General features: G+C 34.7%; 3 protein-coding genes across 3 annotated transcripts; all 3 read right to left on the bottom strand.

Annotated features, from left to right (window-relative positions):
• Positions 1–840: 840 nt before the first annotated feature.
• LOC135834544 (vanin-like protein 1) lies at positions 841–9,802 on the bottom strand. The gene is made up of 6 exons (XM_065348471.1): positions 9,020–9,802; positions 8,673–8,933; positions 2,425–2,565; positions 2,188–2,348; positions 1,875–2,098; positions 841–1,791 (listed from the first exon to the last, which is right to left on the bottom strand). Exons 1-6 carry the CDS (start codon positions 9,101–9,103, stop codon positions 965–967), a joined length of 1,698 nt encoding a protein of 565 aa, XP_065204543.1. The 5' UTR covers positions 9,104–9,802; the 3' UTR covers positions 841–964.
• A 918-nt stretch (positions 9,803–10,720) lies between these two features.
• Positions 10,721–16,561, bottom strand: LOC135834545 (vanin-like protein 1). The gene is made up of 6 exons (XM_065348472.1): positions 16,273–16,561; positions 15,975–16,196; positions 15,733–15,885; positions 12,146–12,306; positions 11,760–11,983; positions 10,721–11,665 (listed from the first exon to the last, which is right to left on the bottom strand). Exons 1-6 carry the CDS (start codon positions 16,351–16,353, stop codon positions 10,824–10,826), a joined length of 1,683 nt encoding a protein of 560 aa, XP_065204544.1. The 5' UTR covers positions 16,354–16,561; the 3' UTR covers positions 10,721–10,823.
• A 329-nt stretch (positions 16,562–16,890) lies between these two features.
• Positions 16,891–20,987, bottom strand: LOC135834543 (vanin-like protein 1). Its single transcript, XM_065348470.1, has 6 exons — positions 20,668–20,987; positions 20,358–20,591; positions 20,134–20,274; positions 19,787–19,947; positions 19,471–19,694; positions 16,891–18,184 (listed from the first exon to the last, which is right to left on the bottom strand). Exons 1-6 carry the CDS (start codon positions 20,755–20,757, stop codon positions 17,349–17,351), a joined length of 1,686 nt encoding a protein of 561 aa, XP_065204542.1. The 5' UTR covers positions 20,758–20,987; the 3' UTR covers positions 16,891–17,348.
• Positions 20,988–24,282: the final 3,295 nt, after the last annotated feature.

Below are 24,282 nucleotides of genomic sequence, written 5' to 3'. Positions count from 1 at the left end.
CCTACCTATGTACATGAGCACTTGAAAAAAGTATCGATATCTATCGTCAAGCACCTACCAAATATTGCGATTTCGAATTTTTGTTGTCGTGTTTTCAATGCATTTATTATCATCCATTCCTTGAAAGAATTTTTCTCAACACGAAATTTGTTGGCTCAATTTCACCCTTTCAATAGAACTTTTTGAGGAAATATGTTGACTAAGCATATTCCACAATTCAGTGGGTCGTGTACGTAGGTACCTACCTATTTTTCTTTTTAATTTTTTTTTTTTGAGACCTCATTTCATTTTGAATCAGCACAACTGACTGTCTATCCGGTTGCCAAACCCCTTAATCTAAATTCGTAAACGAAGAATATCCCCTCGTGGCACACACGTGAAAAGAAACACAAGTGATAAATCTACTGCATCGGTTACAAATTGCGCAGCTTTCAGTTTCGTTTCGCGATGCAACTTACACACATATGTAATTTTACACGTTTAAAGAACAAGCGAAACATTATAAAGTTAAAATGGTTAAATGGAGATTCGTTTACAACCAGTTGTACAGATAAATTACCTGTCACCTGGTCATCATTTGAAAAAGTTTTATTTCACTATGAGCTCATTAGTCTTTTAATAACGTCATCCACTTTTTACTTGTATACTATAAGACAAGTATAGGTAAGTGAAACTTGTTAACTGAAATAATAAATTAGTACCTATCTGTATCTATCCACTGGTCATTTGAATAATTCAGAGAGGAGAAAAGTGAGGGGGGTATTCGACCCCTGTACTATGCTTGTCATTCAAATGGTGCAGCCAAATGAAAAAGTGAAAAGAATAAAAGACCTGTAAGTAATATGGATTGTGTAGGTATTTATTTTTTTTAAAAATAGGACAGCCTGCCTGCGAGCATTTTTTTCAACATTTATACTTTTGTTTACTGTCATCTTAACGTCTACCTATCACGCGAATGAATTAATTATGTGGTATCTGCGTTAAACTGGTCGTCAAATATATTAAATTTATCCATAGGTTGAGATTTCGAAACAAATTTGTAGACGCCGAAAGTCAGCAAATTCGTTGTAGGGTGTTCCAGTCTCATATCTACAACATTCATCATCTTTCCTGAGTACTCCTCGGCACGACTATCAAAATAAAACTTGGCCACATCAAATGGCATCAGATCAGCATCAATGACAGATGGAATTCTAATCGAATCCAAAACCGTAGAACGGGCTGAAATATGCACTGATTCCAAAATAACTCCTGTGGCATCTTCAAAACGAGGAGGTAATTGGCAGGACGAATAACTGATTTCAGAACATAAAGTTATACCGCACATTTCGTTGTAATTGTTGATCGAAGCTATGGATAAATTATTGAGCCCGGAGTAGGCGACAAATTGATAATTTGGAATGAATCGTTCTAGTCTTTTCCAAGATACTTTTACGTTGCATTGAAACGTTGAGCTAGTGTAACTGAAACTGGAGCTGTTTTCGTTTCCAGCGATCATCCTTTTGCTGGTGATTTTATTTTGGATGTGTTCTTTGAGGAACGAACTCGGTTTGATTTTTTGAACTGGGTTGTATTTTGGTAATGAGCGATATTCCTCGGGGTACTGGGGAATGGTTTGTTGAAGGTGTTTGGGTACTGGGGCTATTATGATGTTTGATGTTTGGAATGATCTGACGTAAGTACGAGTACCTTGACGACGTCCGAAATGGATGTTGGAGCCCGGAGAAGGAATAGAGGATGTTAGGACGACCACGTCTGATGCATATGACCAACCAAAGTCAACTACTGAAGCTGCAGTGAAAATGGAAAATGTGATATTGGCAGTATGAAGTACACAGGTACCTATATTTTCAATTTCAAACACTCCTACTTACCAATTAGAAAAGGCAATCTGTCCAGCATCTGGGACAAATGTATGAAATGCGTTATGTTACGTTTTCTAACGAGTTCAAGAGCAGGTTCGTCGAAAAAAAGATCAAAACATGTGAATATACCGAATTCTACCCCAAAGTCGGTGGTAAAAGTCACATATTCTGGTTCATCTGTGGTGGTGATTTCATTAAAATATTTTTCTTTGTATAGATTGAACTTCCTGTACCTGATGTGAATATCATACTCGTTAACCATTTCGTTAACTTGTAAGGCAAATGAAGATGATTGAGAGAGAAGGTCAACAGAAGACTCTACCTTGCAATTACCATGCCATTTCTGTCAAAAACTACTGCTGTGTTGTACAGTACAAGTCCATCCCAAGCGGTAGATTTCCACGAACGTGCTTTCTCTATGAGATTGACTGCTACATAAATATTGTTTTCTTTCGCAGCACACGATAAATGATACACGAGGCTCTGAAAGATAATTTTTAGTTTTTATGAGCTTTAACGTAGGTCTGGGTATTGATTATTGGACTTGAGCTAACTTTACTTCTCTGTAATTCGGTTCATTGCATGGTACAATAAATTCATTGGTGGCAGGAACATACGATGATGCGAGTAATGCATCAATTCTACCTATTGGGAAAAATCCAAAGATACCTCCTTCTGGAAAAACCACAATATCGACCATCTGCAAAAAATTACCGGCTATAGGTAGGTGACTTTTGAAACTCAAAACCAATTCAATAACAAGTGCGCAAATTTTACCCTTCCCAGGAAAGAAGGCACTGCAATTAAGAATTGAGGAGTTAGAGTCTGATTAGTGTATCAACTAAAAATCGAGGAATCCACACTTGAGTGGAGTAATTTACCTCCAGGAAGTTATCAAAAGTGAAGAGCCTTGGCTTTATAGTGGCAGAAAATATGTGGATCTCACAAAACACTGGGATCAGAAATTAAAGGAGTGGACCCAAAAGCAGATCAGATCATACCTGAGCAGATCAGATATGATCAGATCAGATCGCACCTCGGGAGTAATAAGGTGACATCTCAAAAAAGTGAAATAGTGAAATTTTACAGGAGAGTGATTTTCTTTTTTTTAAAAACTTGATTCATTATTTTTATCAACTTATAATTAATTGTGAGGAATGAATAGCACCTCATTTTAAAGATCTGGTATCCTACCTTCATTTAGCATAAGAACACTTTGAAAAATAAAATCTTAAAGAGGAAATATTTCAATGTTTGGAAAACATTTTGAGTTAGAACCTTTCATTAAAGTTGATGTGGAGGCGGAAGGAAGCGTCCAGAAAAAATTTCATGTTAACAAAGTTGTAGAGAATTAAATTTCCAATCGACATATTGTAGTTAGTTTTTTTCTAGAGTGCTTAGTTTTTGAGTTTTTCTCAAAAAACTAAAATTTCATTATATGTGCAAATTAATTTTTCTGAAAAGTGATCGATTTAAATTTTTTTCCCATCTGGTACAAACCAATAAAAAATGCACTCCTTGTGACTATTTCTAACTGACAAACATTCAAAACAATCAAAACTGTTTGTCAACACTTTGTATGTACGAAATTTGCTCAAAAAAGGTGGAGTTTTTTGAGATGTCACCTTATAACTCCAAACAACTTGCAATGTTGTTGGGATTTTGAGTTAGGCCATTTGCGTTTTTTACATGATCTAGATAATGTACAGTGTTATTTCTGGTTGAGGGGGGTCATACAAGCCCCAAAAATGCAAAAACATCAAAATCAGTTTTTTTTGAGATGTCACCTTATTGCTCCCGAGGTGCGAGACCATACTTGAGCAGATCAGATGAGATCAAATCATACTTGAGCAGATCAGATCAGATCAGATCAAATCATACTTGAGCAGATCAGATCAGATCAGATCAGATTGTAGTTGAGCAGATCAGATCGTATCATACTTCAGCAGATCAGATCAGATCATACTTGAACAGATCTGATCAGATCAGATCATACTCAAGCATATCAGATCAGATCAGATCATACTCAAGCATATCAGATCATACTCGAGCATATCAGATCATACTTGCGCAGATCAGATCAGATCAGATCATATGTGAGCAGATCAGATCAGATTGTACTTGAGCAGATCAGATCAGATCAGATTGTAGTTGAGCAGATCAGATCGGATCATACTTCAGCAGATCAGATCAGATCAAATCATATTTCAGCAGATCAGATCAGATCATACTTGAGCAGATCTGATCAGATCAAATCATACTCAAGCATATCAGATAATACTCAAGCATATCAGATAATACTCAAGCATATCAGACCATACTTCAGCAGATCAGATCAGATCATACTTCAGCAGATCAGATCAGATCATACTTGAGCAGATCTGATCAGATCAGATCATACTCAAGCATATCAGATAATACTCGAGCATATCAGATCATACTTCAGCATATCAGATCAGATCATACTTGAGCAGATCTGATCAGATCAGATCACACTCAAGCATATCAGATAATACTCGAGTATATCAGATCATATGTGAGCAGATCAGATCAGATTGTACTTGAGCAGATCAGATTAGATCAGACCATACTTGATCAGATCAGATCAGATCAGACCAGACCATATACTTGATCAGATCACATCAGACCATACTTGATCAGATCAGATCAGACCATACTTGATCAGATCACATCATACTTGAGCATATCAGACCATACTTGCGCAGATCAGATCAGATGCAGATCAGATCATACTTGAGCAGATCAGTTCAGATCAGATCAGATCAGATCAGACCAGATCAGACCATACTTGATCAGATCAGGTCATATTTGATCCCATGAGATTATACAGTATCTAATCAGATCATAATTGATTACATCAGAACATTCCCTTGGTGCAGGCTCGCCCAAATCAGATCTCATCAGGTCAAAGTTCTGACCGAATTAGATTCATGTTCAGATCTGTCCTGATGTAATACGGAGAACACGGATTGAATCTGATCAGATCATTACATCAGATCAGGTCCGTTCGCAATCACATCAATCGCACTTATTTGATCAGATCATATAGTGTCTGATCAGATTCAGGCATTCTCTGGATCCCACCTGCTCAGGGTGGATTCAATCAGATCTTATCATATCAAAAATGTTAATCAGATTAGATTGGATCAGTTCAGATCAACACCAGATCACATCTGATCTGCTTCACCGGATCAGATATGCTGGATCCGATCAGATAACTTTTGATCAGATCCGTTATTCTTTCAGTTTAATTTGATAAGATTAGATTAGAGCCGATCACAAATGTTCAATCAGATCAGATTGTTCCTGATCAGATCCAAAAGAAACTTCATGTGTCCAATTTTATTGCACTAGATCTGATCAGATTTCATTTAATCAGAGCTTTGATCAGATCAGATATGTTCAGATTTGAATCTAAATATGGGGAACCTAATTGGATCCAATCAGACCATATACTGGAGCAGATCTTCTTGATCCGATCAGATCAGACAGAAACTTCCTGTTTCCAATTTGATCAGACTAGATCTAATTAATTTTCATTATGAGGGAAGCTGATTGGATCTGCTCAGATCATACTAGAGCAGATCTGACCCGTTTGATCTGATCAGCCCGAATCATGCCTGATCAGATTTAAGCAGTCCTCGGATTCAATTTCATCTAGTCAAATCTTGTGCTCGGATTACATCTGTTCAGACTTGGTGGGATCATAAGGATTTTTAAGAATCTGGTCCTCAAGGCACTGATTCGTTTGACGCCGACTTTTGAAAACTTGGAGAAAATCCTGTTGAGTTTCTAATATTGTTATGATAAATTTCCAAACTTGAAAAAATTTACAATATTTTTGAAAACTTAGCCTTAGAAACAACGCTTCTGTTAATTTTTTTGATATCATGTCAAAAATTCAAAAATTTGTAAAAAAAAATGCTGATGAATTTCCTATGATATTTTTTCGATTAGTTTTCTTTGGCACTTTACCGAAACAAGTTGAGAATTAGAGCGAAAATTTTTTTTCTTGAAATTCTTCTTAGTCCAGTCATTAAAGAAATTTTTACAGGAAAAATGAATATCAAACAGATCTTTCGCAGATATTGTTCACAGTGGTCCCCTCAACAACATACTAAAAGTCCTCGCCCCTACGGGGTCCGGAACCCCCTTAAAGGGGGGTGGGACCTCCCCCAATTTCAGTTTTTCGCCATTTTCTCCCCCGCATTGCATTTTAGCGAAAAATATGTAATACATAAAAGAATCTACGTCAAATTTCCGATGTAATGACGTATCAACTTCCCTTGTAGGTTCAAGGGGGGTGGAACCACAACCATTTAAAAAAGGGGGGTTTCCTGAAAAATACATAAAGGATATAGGCGCCTATGGGGGGTAAAATGGCCCCCGAAAGCGCTCGAGTTGATATCAGCATGGAAGGTGGATACCATTGAGAAACTTCCGTGTGAAAAATTTCAGATCCACACCCCCTCCCCTTTTTGGGGGACTCCCCTTTTTTGACACTTCAATAACACTTTTCTCAGCCCCATTTTAACCGATTTTGAAAATTTTTCAGTATGTTATGTATATCCTTATTAGGTATCCCCACAAAAATTTTCAACCCCTTCCCCTCATATTTACCCCTCAAAATGGCGTTTTTTTCATTTTTTCATGCCTATTAAGAATCAAGATTGCAAGGTACAATTTTAGGAACACGTTTTTTGGATGTATTTTTGACCCCCAAACATCATGTACTTTTTTAGAAATTTTTCTTTTGGTGCGCCGCGCTGAAAAGTTGAAAAAATGTGTCTTAACAGGTGGGGGAGGGGGGGGGGGTGAAATGAGAATTTTGGGAAACATGAATATCAATGAGTAGGGTGTCGTTTTCTTATGATTCGATACCGCTGATCACGAATATGACGTCAGATTTTGTTTAACACTCACACAGCCCCTCCGAAGCCCTCAGCCCCCTCCTGAATTTCCAATATTTTTGAAGTTAAGCTACTTTAACAACATATGGAGTATGACGTACTGTCTAAAAAAAACTTGATGGAATTGGTTGTACGTAGTTTATAAATAAATGGGTAATTCTCAAGAAAAGGTCAGTTTTGATATGCATAATTTTGAAAAACAAAAATCATTTTTTTCAAGTGGGAATCATTTGCATAACTGTCCAACATCCCTTTTCTAGTGTTGGCCTCAATTCAATCCCCCGCACTGTTGCCCCAGACCACCCCACACCCCACCCCCAAAATAGCAATAATTAGGATTCGACCCTCATCGATGTGATTTTTGTTTTTCAAAATTATGCATATCAAAACTGACCTTTTCTTGAGAATTACCCATTTATTTATAAACTACGTACAACCAATTCCATCAAGTTTTTTTTAGACAGTACGTCATACTCCATATGTTGTTAAAGTAGCTTAACTTCAAAAATATTGGAAATTCAGGAGGGGGCTGAGGGCTTTGGAGGGGCTGTGTGGGTGTAGCAGAAAATCTGACGTCATATTCGTACTCAGCAGTATCCAATCGTAAGAAAACGACACCAAAATCATCAAATTAAGTTTATTTTTGAAATATCAAAAATTGAGGTGGGGGCTGAGGGCTTCGGAGGGGCTGTGTGAGTGTTAAACAAAATCTGACGTCATATTCGTGATCAGCGGTATCGAATCATAAGAAAACGACACCCTACTCATTGATATTCATGTTTCCCAAAATTCTCATTTCACCCCCCCCTCCCCCACCTGTTAAGACACATTTTTTCAACTTTTCAGCGCGGCGCACCAAAAGAAAAATTTCTAAAAAAGTACATGATGTTTGGGGGTCAAAAATACATCCAAAAAACGTGTTCCTAAAATTGTACCTTGCAATCTTGATTCTTAATAGGCATGAAAAAATGAAAAAAACGCCATTTTGAGGGGTAAATATGAGGGGAAGGGGTTGAAAATTTTTGTGGGGATACCTAATAAAGATATACATAACATACTGAAAAATTTTCAAAATCGGTTAAAATGGGGCTGAGAAAAGTGTTATTGAAGTGTCAAAAAAGGGGAGTCCCCCAAAAAGGGGAGGGGGTGTGGATCTGAAATTTTTCACACGGAAGTTTCTCAATGGTATCCACCTTCCAGGCTGATATCAACTCGAGCGCTTTCGGGGGCCATTTTACCCCCCATAGGCGCCTATATCCTTTATGTATTTTTCAGGAAACCCCCCTTTTTTAAATGGTTGTGGTTCCACCCCCCTTGAACCTACAAGGGAAGTTGATACGTCATTACATCGGAAATTTGACGTAGATTCTTTTATGTATTACATATTTTTCGCTAAAATGCAATGCGGGGGAGAAAATGGCGAAAAACTGAAATTGGGGGAGGTCCCACCCCCCTTTAAGGGGGTTCCGGACCCCGTAGGGGCGAGGACTTTTAGTATGTTGTTGAGGGGACCACTGTGAACAATATCTGCGAAAGATCTGTTTGATATTCATTTTTCCCGTAGATGGGACAAAATTGGTCTTTAATGACTGGACTATCTTGCTAGTGTCTTCCTTTTCCCCACAGATACTGCCTTAGATTTTTTTTTCAAAGTGACTGATCAGGACTTCATGAAATTTGGTCAAAATCCTCCGAATTTTTTCGACCAACTTCAATGTTGGTTAACTTTTAATGATCCATTGATTTTTTCAAATAATTCTACCTGGGAACTTCTTTTTTGCATTTACATACTACAAATTTTAGTATAATGGAAGGCTCGCACCTGAATATGAGCTCATTTAAAGCACTCTTATGAGTTCAATAGATCTATACTTACAAGTCTTCCACATTCTCCAATAATATCCACTATACTTTTCAAGTTATTCTTCACAGCGATCGGTGTGATCAAAAATCTAGACACATCGTAATCGATCACAGCAGCTAAATAATACTGGCTTTCGTTTGAATTTTCTGAAGGCACATTTATTATAAAATTTTCTGATTCAGTTGTTATGCCATGTTTCCCTCCTCTTTCCTCTGCAGCGATTGTATTTTCTTCACCCTGAAGAGAAGATGGAATGAAGGAATAGACTGCAGCCTACTCAACAATATACGTCAGTTACTCAATAAGTACTTAGTTAAGTTCTTAATTATTACTCAAGTGTACTAAAAAAATGTTCTTACCGAACACAAACAGGCCAATATAAAATACAGCAAAACCCAAGGTAATTGTCTTCGGCTGAAGATACATTTCTTGGACTTTGTCATAATCCAATTTCTTGCAATTCATCAATAATCTTCATCAGCTCATTTGCGAAACAATCGAAAAAAAAATTAAGCAAACATTTGCAAAAATATCAAGAGTGTTTTTCACTTGTCATTACTTACTAATTTAATTTTTTACGATGATCATGAAGTGACAGAACTTTTTTTCATGTTTGCCAAATGTTAAAAAAAAAAAAAGAAAAACTACGTTACCTACACATTTCTTGGTAAAATGTGAACGTTAAATTGCTCTTTTTATTGAAGGTCGTTCATTTTCAATAATGTACAAATAGTGCTGAAAAATCATTAAAAATATCTAAATGGGTACCTAGTGGTAGCTATCCTACGTCGTAGATTGACACAAAATGTCAAAAACTTGCTTAAAATGATAATGTATAGAAAGAATAAAAGACTCACGTGAACATGGTTCAATGTTTAAAAAACACCAACTTGTCCCAAAATAGCAGGTGGGTACAAAATAGTTTTCTTAGTCATTTAAAAAAAAAACTTTTTCAATAAAACGAATCTAATTTACAGTACATAGTTTGAGAAAGCGACAATGCCCCTCCCCCCAAAAAATGATAAATATATATATTTGGAAAATTTGTACCCAATCAATCTCTGAAAAAATTCTTACTATTTTATTGTTGAAAAGGTGCAAAAAAGAGTATGGTTTCAGGTACCTGCCAAAGTATTATCATAAATCATTGCATAAGCAAAAAAAAAGAGACGAAAAAAGCAAAGGACAAAAATAGAGAGGAAAAAAAAGAGAAAAAGAAAAAAGGAACCGATTTAAAAGATGAAAGTATTGAGTAATAGACCTACATTTATCCAAGCTCGGGGTATAAAATAAGAAAGAGAGCATTCAAAAGTTCAAAAGGTGCAACATTTACGGGTTTAAGGGGAGATATATTTCTTGCCGAGGGAACATCATTTACAACAGCACTTACCGCCCTCTGTATAAACCCTTTAATACTATGGAAAAGGTGAACACATCGAGACATTTCACGTCTTCTCGCAATATATCGACAAAAATCGCTTAATTTATGGACGCATTTATCAAAAGACGGTGGTGTACGATAACGCAGGCTGAGGCATGGGGCACGATGGCGAACGACGACGCCATATTGAACGCATTCGCTCATTTGTAATAACAAGATTTAAAATGAAAAGTTACCTTGCGTCCAGACACTGATGTTGGCAGATATTTTATTTGGTCTTTCTTTGGCGCGATAACATTTCTTTTTGTGGAGTCGCAACGCCTTTGCAGTTTACATTAATATATTTTAGTGCTTCGGAATCCCGCGCTAGGGCTAGATACTGCGGCAATCAATCGGTAAAATGCGGAGCAGTTTTTCCTCTGTATGGAAAATTGAAAAGGGAAAGTGTTATCTGTTTCATTTTTCATACGAGTTTTCATCTCGCGTGGTGCGTTTTTCACCATTGCGCGAGAAAAACGTTTTCATAGGATTTATTTGAATGACTACCATAGGAAGGCGAATGCCTGCGCGAAAATTCACTTAGAGACGTTTAATCATTTCGTGACAATTACGTAAAGTGGTTGCAATGCCGGAGAATTTATTACACAGATGTAGCTTTCACTTTCAATGCAAAACGTCATATTATCGAATAATTTATTCGTTCGAAAGGGTTTACAATTGGCACTAGGGAGTTGGGGGTAAGGGCAGGGGGGAAGAATATTATTCGCAAGAGTGTCGGATGTTCACATGACAACGTCTACGTTCGTCATAACGTCGAAATGATTAAAATTAGTCGCCGGGTTAGCTCTCGTGTCAAGTTTAAGAATTCCAAAAGTCAGCAAATTAACACTAGGACGTTTGAGTATCATGTTCACGTGATTCACCATCCTTCCCGAATCATTCTCGAGATTACTACTGAAGTCGAAATTTGACCCTTCTAACGCTGCTAGATCAGCATTGAAAGCAGCTGGAATTCTGATCGACGAATCCAAAACCGTAGAACGAGCTGAAATATGAATTGACTGGAAAATCAACCGCCAAGCTTCGCTAAAAAGGGGAGGTTCTATGCAATAGGTGAGACTAGCTTGAGAACATAACGTTATACCGCACATTTCGGTGTAAAAGTTGATCGAAGCCAGAGTGGAATTATTAAGTCCGGAGTAGGCTGCGAATCGGTAATTTGGAACGAAAATGAATTGTTGCCAAGATGCGGTAATGTTGCATTCGAATGTTGAGCTTTTATAAGTGAAAGTGGCGCTGGTTTCGTTCAGATTAGTGACCAGCTTTCTGGTGGTCATTCGATTGGTGATGTGTTCTAAGAGGAACCAACTCGGTTTCATTTTTTTGGGAATGTATTTTTGTAAGGATTTGTATTCGTTGGGGTATTCGAGATTTGAGTAAGCTGGGTCCTTGGGCACTGGTGATACTATGATATTTGATGTTTGGAATGGTTTGTAGTAGGTTAGAGTGCCTGTCCGACGTCCGAAGTAGATATTTGTACCGAAGGTATTGGTTGGATAGGGAGCTGTGGATGCTAGAAGGAATACGTCTGTTGTGTAGGACCAGTCGTACAGGAAAGATGAAACTGTCAAAAAGTACATGAGTGAATCATCAGATCATTATATGTACTTTTAAATATGTGAGCTGAAAATATTGGATCAAAAATGAGCAATACTTACTGGAAAAGAAAGGCAACCGGTTCATAAGTTGTGCCGAGAAAATAAAATGCTTTATATTTCGTTCCTGAACTAACTGAAGAGCAGGTTCGACGAAGAACATATCGAAACATGTGAATACTCCGAATTCAACTCCAAAATCAGTTTTGAAGGTTACAAGTTCTGGTTCATCAGTAGAATCAATGTGGTTTGTCCATCGTTCAGTGTATAGATTGAATTTCCTGTACCTAATAGATGGGACAATGTTTCATGCGAGTAGTTAATTCATTGAGTAAGTTGTAAATATTATTTTAAAATCGTCTGGTGTGGATTGGAGACCCCCCCCCCCTTTAAAAAATTACAGAGGTAGTAAGTACCTTGCTGAAAAAAACTATCTAATAGTACGATACCTTGCGATTACCATTCCATTCCTGTCGAATACTACTTCCGTATTGTGAAATATAAGTCCATCCCAAGCCAGAGATTTTGGAGAATGTACTTTTTCCAACACATTGACTGCTACATAGATTTTGTTTTCTCTTGCTGCGCAAGACAATTTGCGCAGATGACTCTGTAACAGAATTTAATTTTTTGTGATTTCAGAACGAGTAATCCTATGGCAGAGGAATAGGAATGTGGGTACCAGTTTGCGTTGTCAAGACGAGATTTTTCGAGAAATTGTAAATTGAACTAAAAAATTTGGTTTTGATATTTATTTGAAAAAAAAATTGATTTTAAGACATCACTCACTTTGAAAATGAATGATTCCTCCTATTTACTCGAAACAATTTTCTTGATTTTTAAAGCTCAATTTCAACATAGATATACTTAATTAATATAGATGGAAGCGAAAGACCAAGTTGAAAGAAATTTGTAGTAAAATTGTACATACTTATCTTATAAAAATCTTTCCAATTTCGTTCTCCTCGATTTTTTTTTAAGACACAGAAAGGAAAATTTAAAAATCATTTTTCATTCTCATTTTTGAGAATTGCTTGCGAAGAAGAATTTTCTCATCGTCGCGAAATTGAAATGAGTGAAATGAGGCCAGATGTCCCAAGGGTTTTCTATTTTGAAAAAATTTCGATTTGGAATATTGAAATTTATGAAAAATTTATTAAAAAACTGAAAATTTTGAAAATTTTTAGACAATTGGAAAAATTTTAATATCTATGTACCGATTTTTGAATTTGGAAAAAGCAGTGTTTTGAATAAAGTAAAAGTTTGTGTAGATGGTAAATCTGCAAAAACTTTTGGTAAAATTTGTCGAAATTTCATTTTGGAATTTGGAAGAGAAAATGTGATTTAAGCTTTTTATTTAGATGGAAAAATTGAGAAATTTAACATCAACCCTCTAACATTGACTTTGAGCTTTTAACTGAAAGTTTGATTTCGCACTTCTGCCTTGAAATTTCAATTTGGAACTTTCACTCTGAAAGCTCGATTTCGAACTCTCTACGGTTCAATTTTAATTCAATTTTAAGCTTCTACTATAAAAGTTCAATCTCAAATTTCGCCTCAAAGCTCAAAATTTTGATTCTGTGCTTTCTCCATGAAACATCAAATTTTGAATTCTCAATTCAAAAGATTGATTTTGAGCTTTCCCATTCAAGGTTCAATTCCAAGTGTTCGCGCCATGAAAATTAATTTTTTGGAAATTCAACGTCGAACTTTTACCTCAAAAGTTCAATCTTAAACTTTCCAAATCAAAATTTCAATTTTTAACTTTCCTAATTGAAAGTTCAATTTTGAACTTACCAAATTAAAAATTTAATTTCGAACTTTTCAAATTAAAAGTTCAATTTTGAACGTTTCAAATTAAACGTTCAATTTTAAACTTTTCAAATTAGAAGCACAAATTTAAACTTTTCAAATTAAAAGCTCAATTTTGATCTTTTCAAATTAGAAGCTCAATTTTGAACTTTTCAAATCGGAAGCTCAATTTTGAACTTTTTAAATTGAACGTTCAACTTTGAACTTTTCAAATTAAAGGCTCAAATATAAACTTTTCAAATTAAACGTTCAATTCTGAACTTTTCAATTTTTGAACTTTCCAAATTAGAAGTTCAATTTTGAAATTTCCAAATTAAGAGTTCCATTTGGAACTTTCCAAATTAATAGTTCAATTCTGAACTTTACCAATTGAAAGTTCTATTCTGAACTCTCCAAATTAAAAGTTTAATTATGAACATTTCAAATCAGAAGCTCAATTTTGAACTTTTCAAATTAGAAGCTCAATTTTTAACTTTTCAAATTAGAAGCTCAATTTTTAACTTTTTAAATCAGAAGCTCAAGTTTGAACTTTCCAAATTAAAAGTTCAATTTTGAACTTTTCAAAAAAAAGTTCAATTTTGAACTTTTCAAAAAAAAAGTTCAATTTTGATCTTTTCAAATTAGAAGCACAACTTTAAACATTTCAAATTAAAAGCTCAATTTTGAACTTTTTAAATTGAACGTTCAACTTTGAACTTTTCAAATTAAAGGCTCAAATATAAACTTTTCAAATTAAACGTTCAATTCTGAACTTTTCAATTTTTGAACTTTCCAAATTAAAAGTTCAATTTTGAACTTTCCAAATTAAAAGTTCAATTTTGAACTTTCCAAATTAAAAGTTCAGTTTTGAACTTTCCAAATTGAGAGTTCCATTTTGAACTTTCCAAATTAATAGTTCAATTCTGAACTTTACCAATTGAATGTTCTATTCTAAACATTTCAAATTAAAAGTTTGATTATGAACTTTTCAAATTAGAAGCTCAATTTTCAACTTTTCAAATTAGAAGCTGAAGTTTGAACTTACCAAACTAAAAGTTCAATTTTGACATTTCCAAATTAAAAGTTCAATTTTGAACTCACCAAACTAAAAGTTTAATTTTGAACTTTTCAAATCAAAAGCTCAATTTTGAACTTTCCAAATTAAAAGTTCTGTTTTGAGCTTTCCTCTTGAAAGTGTAATTTTGATTGTTATTCAACATGAAAATGTAAATTTTGTTTACGGTAGAGTCGAACACGATTTTTGGATTTGGCTTAATTTTGTAAGCAAAAAAGTTGGTCGCGTATAAGGCCATTCCCAACGACAGAAAATTTCTGTGCTGCAGAAAAATATAGGACTCAAAAAAATATCAAAATGTGCACCACGTGGCCAACTTTCAGACTCTAAACTTCATTTTTCAATTTTTTGAGAATTTCTGAAAATTCAAACTTTCATTTTCTAATTTATAATGGTATCACAAACTCAAAATTTTGATTAAATTGAGACACCAGGACTTCGAAAGCTGAGTTTTTATGCATGCTCTGTTTTCAATCTCCAGAATCTGAAACCTGTAGTGCGTGGACCGTGGATTCTTGGCTATTCCAGTTTTAGGAAAATTTCCTTAAAATACAACAAAATGAAATCCACTACCTATAAACTTGGATATTACCATTTCATGATCTTTGTGACCCTATAGATCAACTTGAACACAAACTTTTTATATTAGCTTCTGTTAATTTATATTCAAAATTATGTCCAGTAATTATTTTTGAGATGGGAAAAAACAAAAATTGAAAAAAAAATTTGAAAGCTTCAAAATGGCTCAAAACTATTACCTATACCTATCAATTTGATGGGGACGTTAAAAATGGAGATCTGAACTTCTGACTTCAAAAAGTTCGATTAAAAGATGAATTTGGTCCATCATTTTCAAAAATTATTGCGAGGTATGTATAATTTTGGATTTGAGTTTTATAATTCAATTTGACCAAATTCTGATTTTTTTGTAAAAAATGAGTCAAATTTTAATTTAGAATTAGAAATTCAGCATCTGAATTTTGGTTTAGTGTCCAACAGGAAACGAAGCTTTATGACTTACTTTATTCTACAGTCACTAGTCAGAATCGTTGAACCTACATTTATGTATTTTAGCTAATCACATTTTGAAACCACTGCTTCTTTATGATTTGTAAAATTTTCAGCTTTAAAAATAAATAGGTAAATAGGTACCTAGGTATCAATTTATACCTCTGTATAATGTTCATGATCACATGGAACAATAAATGCATCAGCAGAAGGAACATAGGTTGAAATGAATATTGCAGATTGCCTCATTATTGGTATAGATGAAAATCCATAAAGAGTTCCCTCTGGAAAAACGACAATATCGACCATCGGTAACTGAAAAAATATCATTGCAACTATTAGGTATTTATAAGCATTCGAAATTCAGTAAAATTCAGATCTAAAAGAGATGGGTAACTATTTACATTTCTACCACATTCTGCAATAGCATCCAGAGTAAACTGAAGATTCTTCTGCAAAGAACTGCTCACGTCAATCCCCTTCAGAACTTCATATTCTACGACAGCTGCTACATAAAAATCACTCTCAAGACTATTCGTAGAGACATCATCCAATAGGCGTAGACTTTGGTAAATATATTCATCATTGGAATTTCCTACATATTTAATCAGCAGGTAAATGGCAGCCTGACGAATACAAAATTCACTCAATTGAAACAGTTATACTCAAATTTGACTACAATAATAAAATTAAAATTCTTACCAAAAACACACACACCAAAATTACATATAGCAGTACCCATTGCAATTTTCTTCGACCACAAGTCAATTGAAGGTTCACCATTGAACTTATTTTATTCTGTATCACTCTGCACTATTATCTTTTTCACTGCAATTGCACTCTGCAGCTTGGTAGTTTTTGTGAATAAGTTTTCACCAAATTGAAATTTATCAAATTTATCATAGTTACTGAACAGTGGATTGTCCTTGAAAACTTGAAACGAAAATTTTTCATAATTCCCGAGCGAAGAAATAAACGCAAATAGGTAACTTGTTACTTGTAACCAAAACTTGGTCAATACTTGGTTCATTTTTTTTTTTTATCTTTAGCATATTCGTACCTATTAAGACTTCGACAATTTTTAATGCCACTTATTATCAGTCCATACAAAGTAAATCTACCAATTGGGTAAAAGGGTACTGATAAGCAAAAAAAACTAAGGTGTGACCTTCGACAGACCCACCTGTGTTTTGTACATAAGATAGAAAAAAAACCAGTAGGTTAAGGCAACTTGTACAGTGAAGTAACGAAAAATTAGAAGTTTATAAGTACGAGTAGGTATAGGTAGTAGGTATATTGAGAAAGACATTTGTGTTGGTATTTTTAGAGGGTTTAATTTTCTGTTAATTTAGTTACATGGTCGAGATTTTGACAAATTTTTCATTAAATAGGTATGTAATTGAGTAGGTACACATGTTTGGAAAAAAAATAGGATGGGGGTGGACTGGTCAAGTTATAGAGGCTCATCAGGCTCATAAATTGGTGAAAAATTTTGAAACCAAATTGGCAAAATAAAAAATTTTATGCTTTACATTATTTTGATAAGGAGAGTGGGGGGAGGGGTCCTGATTGATTATGAAGAAAAAGCCAAAATTTCCAAATGTGGTTGGTTCTTTCATGAAAGATCTTAAAAGTCAACAGGCAACAAAGGTCCACTAGGGGTCTCTTTGACATTTAGGAAACCTTTCATCAGCATTCAGAATCCTCTGAGGATTCCAGGTAAGACCATTTAAGCCAGTCCACACCCGAGAAGGATTACAAATATCATTGTTTCAATTTCACATGATCATATCTAAATTCATAACATTATCAAATTGATTAAAATAACTGATAGGTGTCGATTTCGAGCTGAATTTATAAACTCCGAAAGTATGCAAATTCGCTCTAGAATGTTTAAGTCTCATATCCACACAATTCACAATCTTTCCACCATATTCCTCGTGATGACTACTGAAATGGAAATTCGACCCATCCAAAGCCACCAAATTGGAATCAAAAGCAGTCGGGATCCTTACTGAGTCCAATGACGTAGACCGAGTCGATACATTCACCGATTCAAAAACCATCTTCAAGGCATCTTCGAAGTAAGCAGGTTGCAGGCAGGACGAGTAAGTGGTCCTAGAACACAACACTAGACCACAAATTTCCACATAGTTGTTGATGGCAGCGACAGAATAATTATTAAGACCAGCGTAGGCGATAAATTGGTAATTTGGAATGAATCCAGGCTGCTTCCAAGATGCGCTTATGTTACATTCGAACGTAGCTTTTTTATAAGTGAAATTTGACGTGTTATTTTTAAACATGATCAAAGGTTTGGTGGTCATTCGATTGAGGACGTGCTCCACGAGGAATGAGGTTGGTCTGGCGTTCCTTGGAGTGTATTTTTGTAATGAACGGTATTCGTCAGGGTATTGGGGAGAGGTGAGGTGAGGGTTTATGGGAACTGGGGATATTATAATGGTTGAGGTTCGAAATGGCTTTATGTAAGTGCGAGTACCTTGGAGACGTCCGAAATATACATTTGTGCCAATGGTGTACTTGGGGTAGGGGTTTGAAGATGATAAGACTATCACGTCCAGAGCGAATGACCATCCAAATTCCACTGATGAAGCTGTAACAGAAATATGTGCTTATCAATTTTGGAATCAATTGTAATGTTTATAGCCCAGTCAAATAGCAGAAAAGAATGGGCGAACCCAAACATAATTGCAAACAAAGGTTTTTTTGGTGAATATTGTCTAGGGTGGTGTGCTGAACAACATACTAAAAGTCCCTACCCCACGAGCTAACCCCCCCCCCAGTGGATAAAAGCCCCCAAAATCAGTTTTTCATCAAAAACTCCTGAAATATTGAATTTTGAGTAAAATGAGCCCAGTGATCATTTCATCTCCTCCCCAATACCTATCAAATGAGCTATCGACCAACTCCCTAGCCTCAAGCGGGGTGGTGCTACGACCCCCCAAAGTGACGTGATTTCAATAATTTTACATTTTATGATTTGGGACTTGTAACCTGTTCAAAATGATAAAATGAAATCAAACTTGGGGAAAGGGATTCTTTTGGGAGCTAGATTGACCTCTGGAGTGGGGAGGGTCAAAGTTGTAAATTACAGAAAGGTCATTTTTTTGGAGGGGCATAACATGACCCCGAATGGATGAAAAGGGTCCAACATCATAACATTAGACAGTATCCTATCTGTGATCAACATATCCAAATTTCAGCTTCCTAGGTCATCTCCACTCCTTTTAAGGTGGAAAAAACCGAAAATAGGGGCAAAATAAGGGGATATTTTTAGCTTAATTCTGCTTTAAATGGGGTGGGGATGACCTAGGAAGCTGAAATTTGGATATATTGATCACAGATGAGGTATTGTCCGATGGTATGATTTTGGACCCTTTTCATCCATTTGGGGTCATGTTATGCCCCTCCAAAAAAATGATCTTTCTGTAATTTTCAACTTTGACCCTCCCCACTGCAGAGGTCAACTCTAGCTCCCAAAAGAATCTCATTCCCCAAGTTTGACTTCATTTTATCAATTAGAACCGGTTACAAGTCCCAAATCATAAAATGTAAAATTATTGAAATCACGTTACTTTGAGGGGTCGTAGCGCCACCCCCCTTGAGGCTAGGGTGTTGGTCGGTAGCTCATTTGATAGGTATTGGGGAGGAGATGAAACGATCACTGGGCTCATTTTACTCAAAATTCAATATTTCAGGAGTTCTTGATGAAAAACTGATTTTGGGGGGCTTTGATCCACTAGGGGGGGGGGTTAGCTCGTGGGGTAGGGGCGGGGACTTTTAGTATGTTATTCAGCACACCACCCTAGACAATATTCACCAAAAAAACTTTTGTTTGTAATTATGTTTGGGTCAAATTGGACATTGACTCGAAATTACCTGTCAGAAAAGGCAGCCTGGTCATCATTTGGGAAGAATGAATAAAATGAGTTATTTTACGTTTTTTGACTAATTCAAGGGCTGGCTCATCGAAGAATATATCAAAACAAGTGAATACTCCAAATTCTACTCCAAAATCGGTAGTGAAAGTGACAAGTTCTGGTTTATCTGGACTACTGATTTCATAACCCCATTTCTCAGTGTATAGGTTGTATTTCCTGTACCTATAAAATTCAGTGTTGACTTATAAAACAAACCAATTACCTAGGTAAATGCCACCTTGAGATAATGAAAAACTGAAATATTGAATTTATACCTTGCAATAACCATTCCATTTCTATCAAAAACCACTTCTGTGTTGTACAACAAGTGACCATCCCATGTGAAAGACCTGGGAGATGATACCTTCTCTATCAAATTCACTGCTACGTACAAATTGTTTTCTTTGGCAGCACAAGAGAAATAATGGAGGGCATTCTGAAGCATAAATTTATTCATCTTTTATAATTCTATCCCAGGTTGACCAAAAATGGAGAAATTTCTAGACAATTTTCATTTGTATCTCCAGAACGTCCCTACTTCATATGATCATTAGCTCACATAGAGAGCAGAATTGAATACATCTCATGGGCCATAATCTATAGAAAAAATCACTTTACCTACTTCTTCATAATCCTTGTGATGGCAAGGAACAATAAATTGGTGAACAGAAGGAACATAGGATGATGTAAGTAATGCAGTATATCTGCCCATTGGAGCATATCCGTGAATTCCTCCTTCTGGAAAAACAACAATATCGACCATCTGTCCCCCCCCAAAAAAAATTAGTTCGTACATAGGTATTTTGCCCAAAAAAATAGGATTTAGGTTAAAGATTCTGAGATTACATGTTTGCTACATTCTGCTATAATATCGATGTAGTTTTGTATATTTGTTTTCCACGTACTGACTACATCATTTCGTAGTAAAGTATCGTAGTCGATCACTGCTGCTGTGTAAAAATGACTTTCGTTCAAATTGAAGTAAGGGATATTCATCCCGGATTGTTCTGATGCTGTGTCATTTTGAGTATTATTTTTGATATACTTTTCTCTGTAGTAAATGAAAAAGAGGACTGCAGCCTGTAGAAAGACACAAATAAGTAAATGGATAGTCTCGAGCAACACTGAAGAATCTATCAAGTGAAAAAATTCTCACCCAACAACACAAACAAGCGAAAAACAGGTACAATAAAAACCAACGTAACTTTCTTCGACTACCAATGTATGTTTTCAAATGATTTACCATGAGGCTATTTCCTAAAAAAAATGAGCACTAAAGTTGCACATGCGCAAAAGACACTCGAAACAATTTACAAATTACTGGCACATAAAATCAAAAATCACTTCAGTAACACTTTGAATAGTATTCAAGTAAGTCAAACTTGAGAATTAAAATGATATCTACTTAAATGACTTATTTCGCACATATTTTTCGAGTTCAGTAGGTATACCTAAACGAGCACAGTAATGGTTGCAATATGGTCGTTAAAAGTTGAAAACTGAAATTTCGTCAATGTCTCAATAAAGATTAACAACTCAAAAAAATGATAAATTTGTGGCTGTGTCGTCATAAAAGGGCCAAGCTTTCTGTCACTTTGCATATTTACTCGTGAGTTATTATTTGATAACTGTTTCAGTTACCATTTACTGATACCTATAGTAAGGTAGGTACTTCATTTGGCAGAAAATTGATGAATAGGTAAGTAGTTTACGAATGTGATGAAAAAGTGGTGTTCGAAAAAAAAGAAACAAAAATGGTTTAAAAATCCAATTAAAGTTTCTTTCCAAGAAATTTCTAGTGTTATCTGACCTATTTTTTTGAAAAATTTTGGTTTCTTATGAAGATATTACAGTACATATTTTGGTAAGTGGGTACATTTTACGAGTGTAACAGATAACTTGTGTAAGTTACTCATGTTTTTACCCAACTTTTTTTAAAAAAAGAGCCAGAATAAAAATCAATGAAAGCATTAAACGATTCTGTACCTTGTAAAGGATAATGGTGTGGGTAGTGATGATTTCCAAGTATTCATGTACGTATCACAGAAAGTATACAAAGGTGACTGGCGCCAAACTCATTTGTCGGGAAGTAGATGCATTACAAGATGACAGTTTTTAAATGTAAATACTTACATGTACAATATGTAGTATGTTTTTTCAAAGGGTGTATACACATATGAAAAAGAGAAGGTGAGAGAAAGGGGAGATAAGTATACGAGTAGGAATAATAAACAACCGCATCGTATTATGGAGGATGAGAAAACTGAACAGTGATCACACAAAATGTGACTGTAAAAGGAGTGATCTCATTTTCAAAATAATTAAGTAAAGAAAATAATCAAATTGAAAACAAAAAATAATACAAACAAACAAAAAATTAAAAGATTTTTAAAATGTGTTAAAGCAGGTATAGGTACTTAATGTACTTAATATTATTATATTCTTGCAAATAAATAAACCCTTTTGAAAAAAGTTAGTCTTTATTTATTTCGAGTCCATGGGAAATTGAAATATTTCGCACCCATTAAAAAATGTTTGAAATTTTAAAAAATTGCTCAGAAATCAAAAAATTTAAAAACAAAAACAAATTTTTTATGTAATTTTCAAATTTTATCATGATGAAAATTTCAAATTTGATATCATCTTAATGGTCATTTTTTAATTTAATCTGACATTCATGTGCAAATAAGTACCTACCATTATAATTTTTTAGTAGGTAAAAATTACAGACTTCCATTCAAAAGGGGAAGAGGAAACACTGATTGAATAAGATGGAAAGGAAATCACAGATGTCTGATATTTCTCTAAAATAAATCTCAACATTTCACAGCATCTTTTTTGGCTATGAAGAAGTTCTGCGTTGATGAGGACGTTGGAAACATCCTCATTGGCAATAATTTTTTGGGACTGAACAGAGAAAAATTTAAATGGCACACAGAAATTAACACCAAATACAATTTCAGTTGCTGAGTTCAATTTTGAAGTTCACATTCAACAATAATCGAGGAATGGTTCCGACACAATTCGTAAAAAAATTTTAAAAATCGCTGAATATGCAAACTGCTGAAGCGTCAAAGAAACATGAGAAAAATTATAATCGTCTGAAAATCATTCCAAAATTGGTGAAATTTCAGCGAAATTTGACAAAAATTGCAATAAATATAGTGTTGAAAACGTGTTTGAAAAAAAAAGATTAAGATGATAAAAATGTCAGTAAAATTCTGCAAAGAGTTGTTAAAATGATACAAAAACATGAGTAAATGACGCATCAAAATTATTGTAAATCGTTGGCAAAAAGTTATGAAAAAGATGTGAAAACTTGTCAAAATGACGTGAAAAAATAAAAAAAAAACATTTAAATCACAATCAATAAAAACTGGAGAAACTCCAGCAAAATTTGTCAAAAATTTTATTAAAGTGTTGAAAACATTCAAAAAGGTGAGTTGAAAAAAAGCAGTAAAATCACTAAATCGCCAAAAAATGATGAGATTTTCGTGAGATTTGACAAAATACTACAATCAAAACTGCATAACATATTGTCGAAGCTTCTTCTAAACATGAATAAAAGCATTGAAAACTTTACAAATAGGTAGCCCAAAAGTGATCGAAAGAAAATTCAGGAAAAATTCCAAAAAAATTGTTAAGAATAAAAATCGCATAAGTTATTTTTCGTGCTTTTTAAAATTTTTACAACCATTTTTATAGAATTTCATTTATAATTTTTTTCTTTTTTTTTCATAATATTGTCTTGGCATGTTTTAATGGGTAGGTACCTATCTACTGAAACTAATTTTTTTTTAAATTTTGTACGTTACAACTTTTTCCGAGAAAATAAGTGTTCAAGTTAAAACTAGGTATTAAAAAACGGAAACATTGTTCAAACATTTGCAATAAGTCCATACCTGCTTGTACCTACTTATCATTTTCGCCGTTTAGTGCGCGACCAATAAAAATTCAAACATTAACCTTCACAAAATACATCGGTGAACCAAAATTCATATAAAAAAATCTTAATGAGGTACCTATAATAAATGGAAATTTTTGGTTTGACTCACTGAACACAGTAAAATATAGTTGTCATAAACTGTCCTTTGTTCATTTAGCTCTGTTGTATATTTGTGATTTCAAATTAGAATTCATTTTTCTTGTAAAATTGCCACAAAATGAAGTCATACGGAATATACGGGTATTTGTTACTCATTTTAACAGTTATTTTTTTGCCGATGATATCGACTCAAGAATGCAAGGATGTGAACGAGTCTTGCCAAAGTGAAGAAGAGTGTTGCGGCTATTATGATTGTATAGACTCCCGATGCGGATGTGCAGAATGAAAGGCTTCAAACAACCGAAATTGATCTTGAAAATTCACATAATGGTCAATGTTCTTAAACTGCTGAATTGCTAATAAACCTTTATTAACTGTTGGAGTTGCGTTAATATTTTTACACGTACATGTTCCCATTCAAGTGGCTTTTCAGCAGATGAACGTGGTTTTTGATAATAACCTATACCTACTTACCTATCGAAATGTTTTTTACCCTCTACAATGAGATCTTTATAGTAAGTATATATACTCTCTCTTAATTTTTAACAGTGAGATTTTACTGCTTTAAGATGGCAAAATGTCGTGACTGCAAAAAGCAGTAAAACAGTACTGCTAAAATCAGTAATCTAAAATTACTCTTAAAAACAGTATAGTTTTTCACTGATCATTTCCGTAATTTATTTACTGATTCTGGCACTAAGTTTTACTGCTTCTTCCAGTGGCGAT

This window comes from Planococcus citri, chromosome 2 (genome assembly GCF_950023065.1).
Source record: "Planococcus citri chromosome 2, ihPlaCitr1.1, whole genome shotgun sequence".
In the NCBI taxonomy this organism is placed as follows: domain Eukaryota; kingdom Metazoa; phylum Arthropoda; class Insecta; order Hemiptera; family Pseudococcidae; genus Planococcus; species Planococcus citri.
The sequence above is the reverse complement of the archived record's forward strand: the minus strand, read 5'-3'. Positions and strand labels throughout refer to the sequence as shown.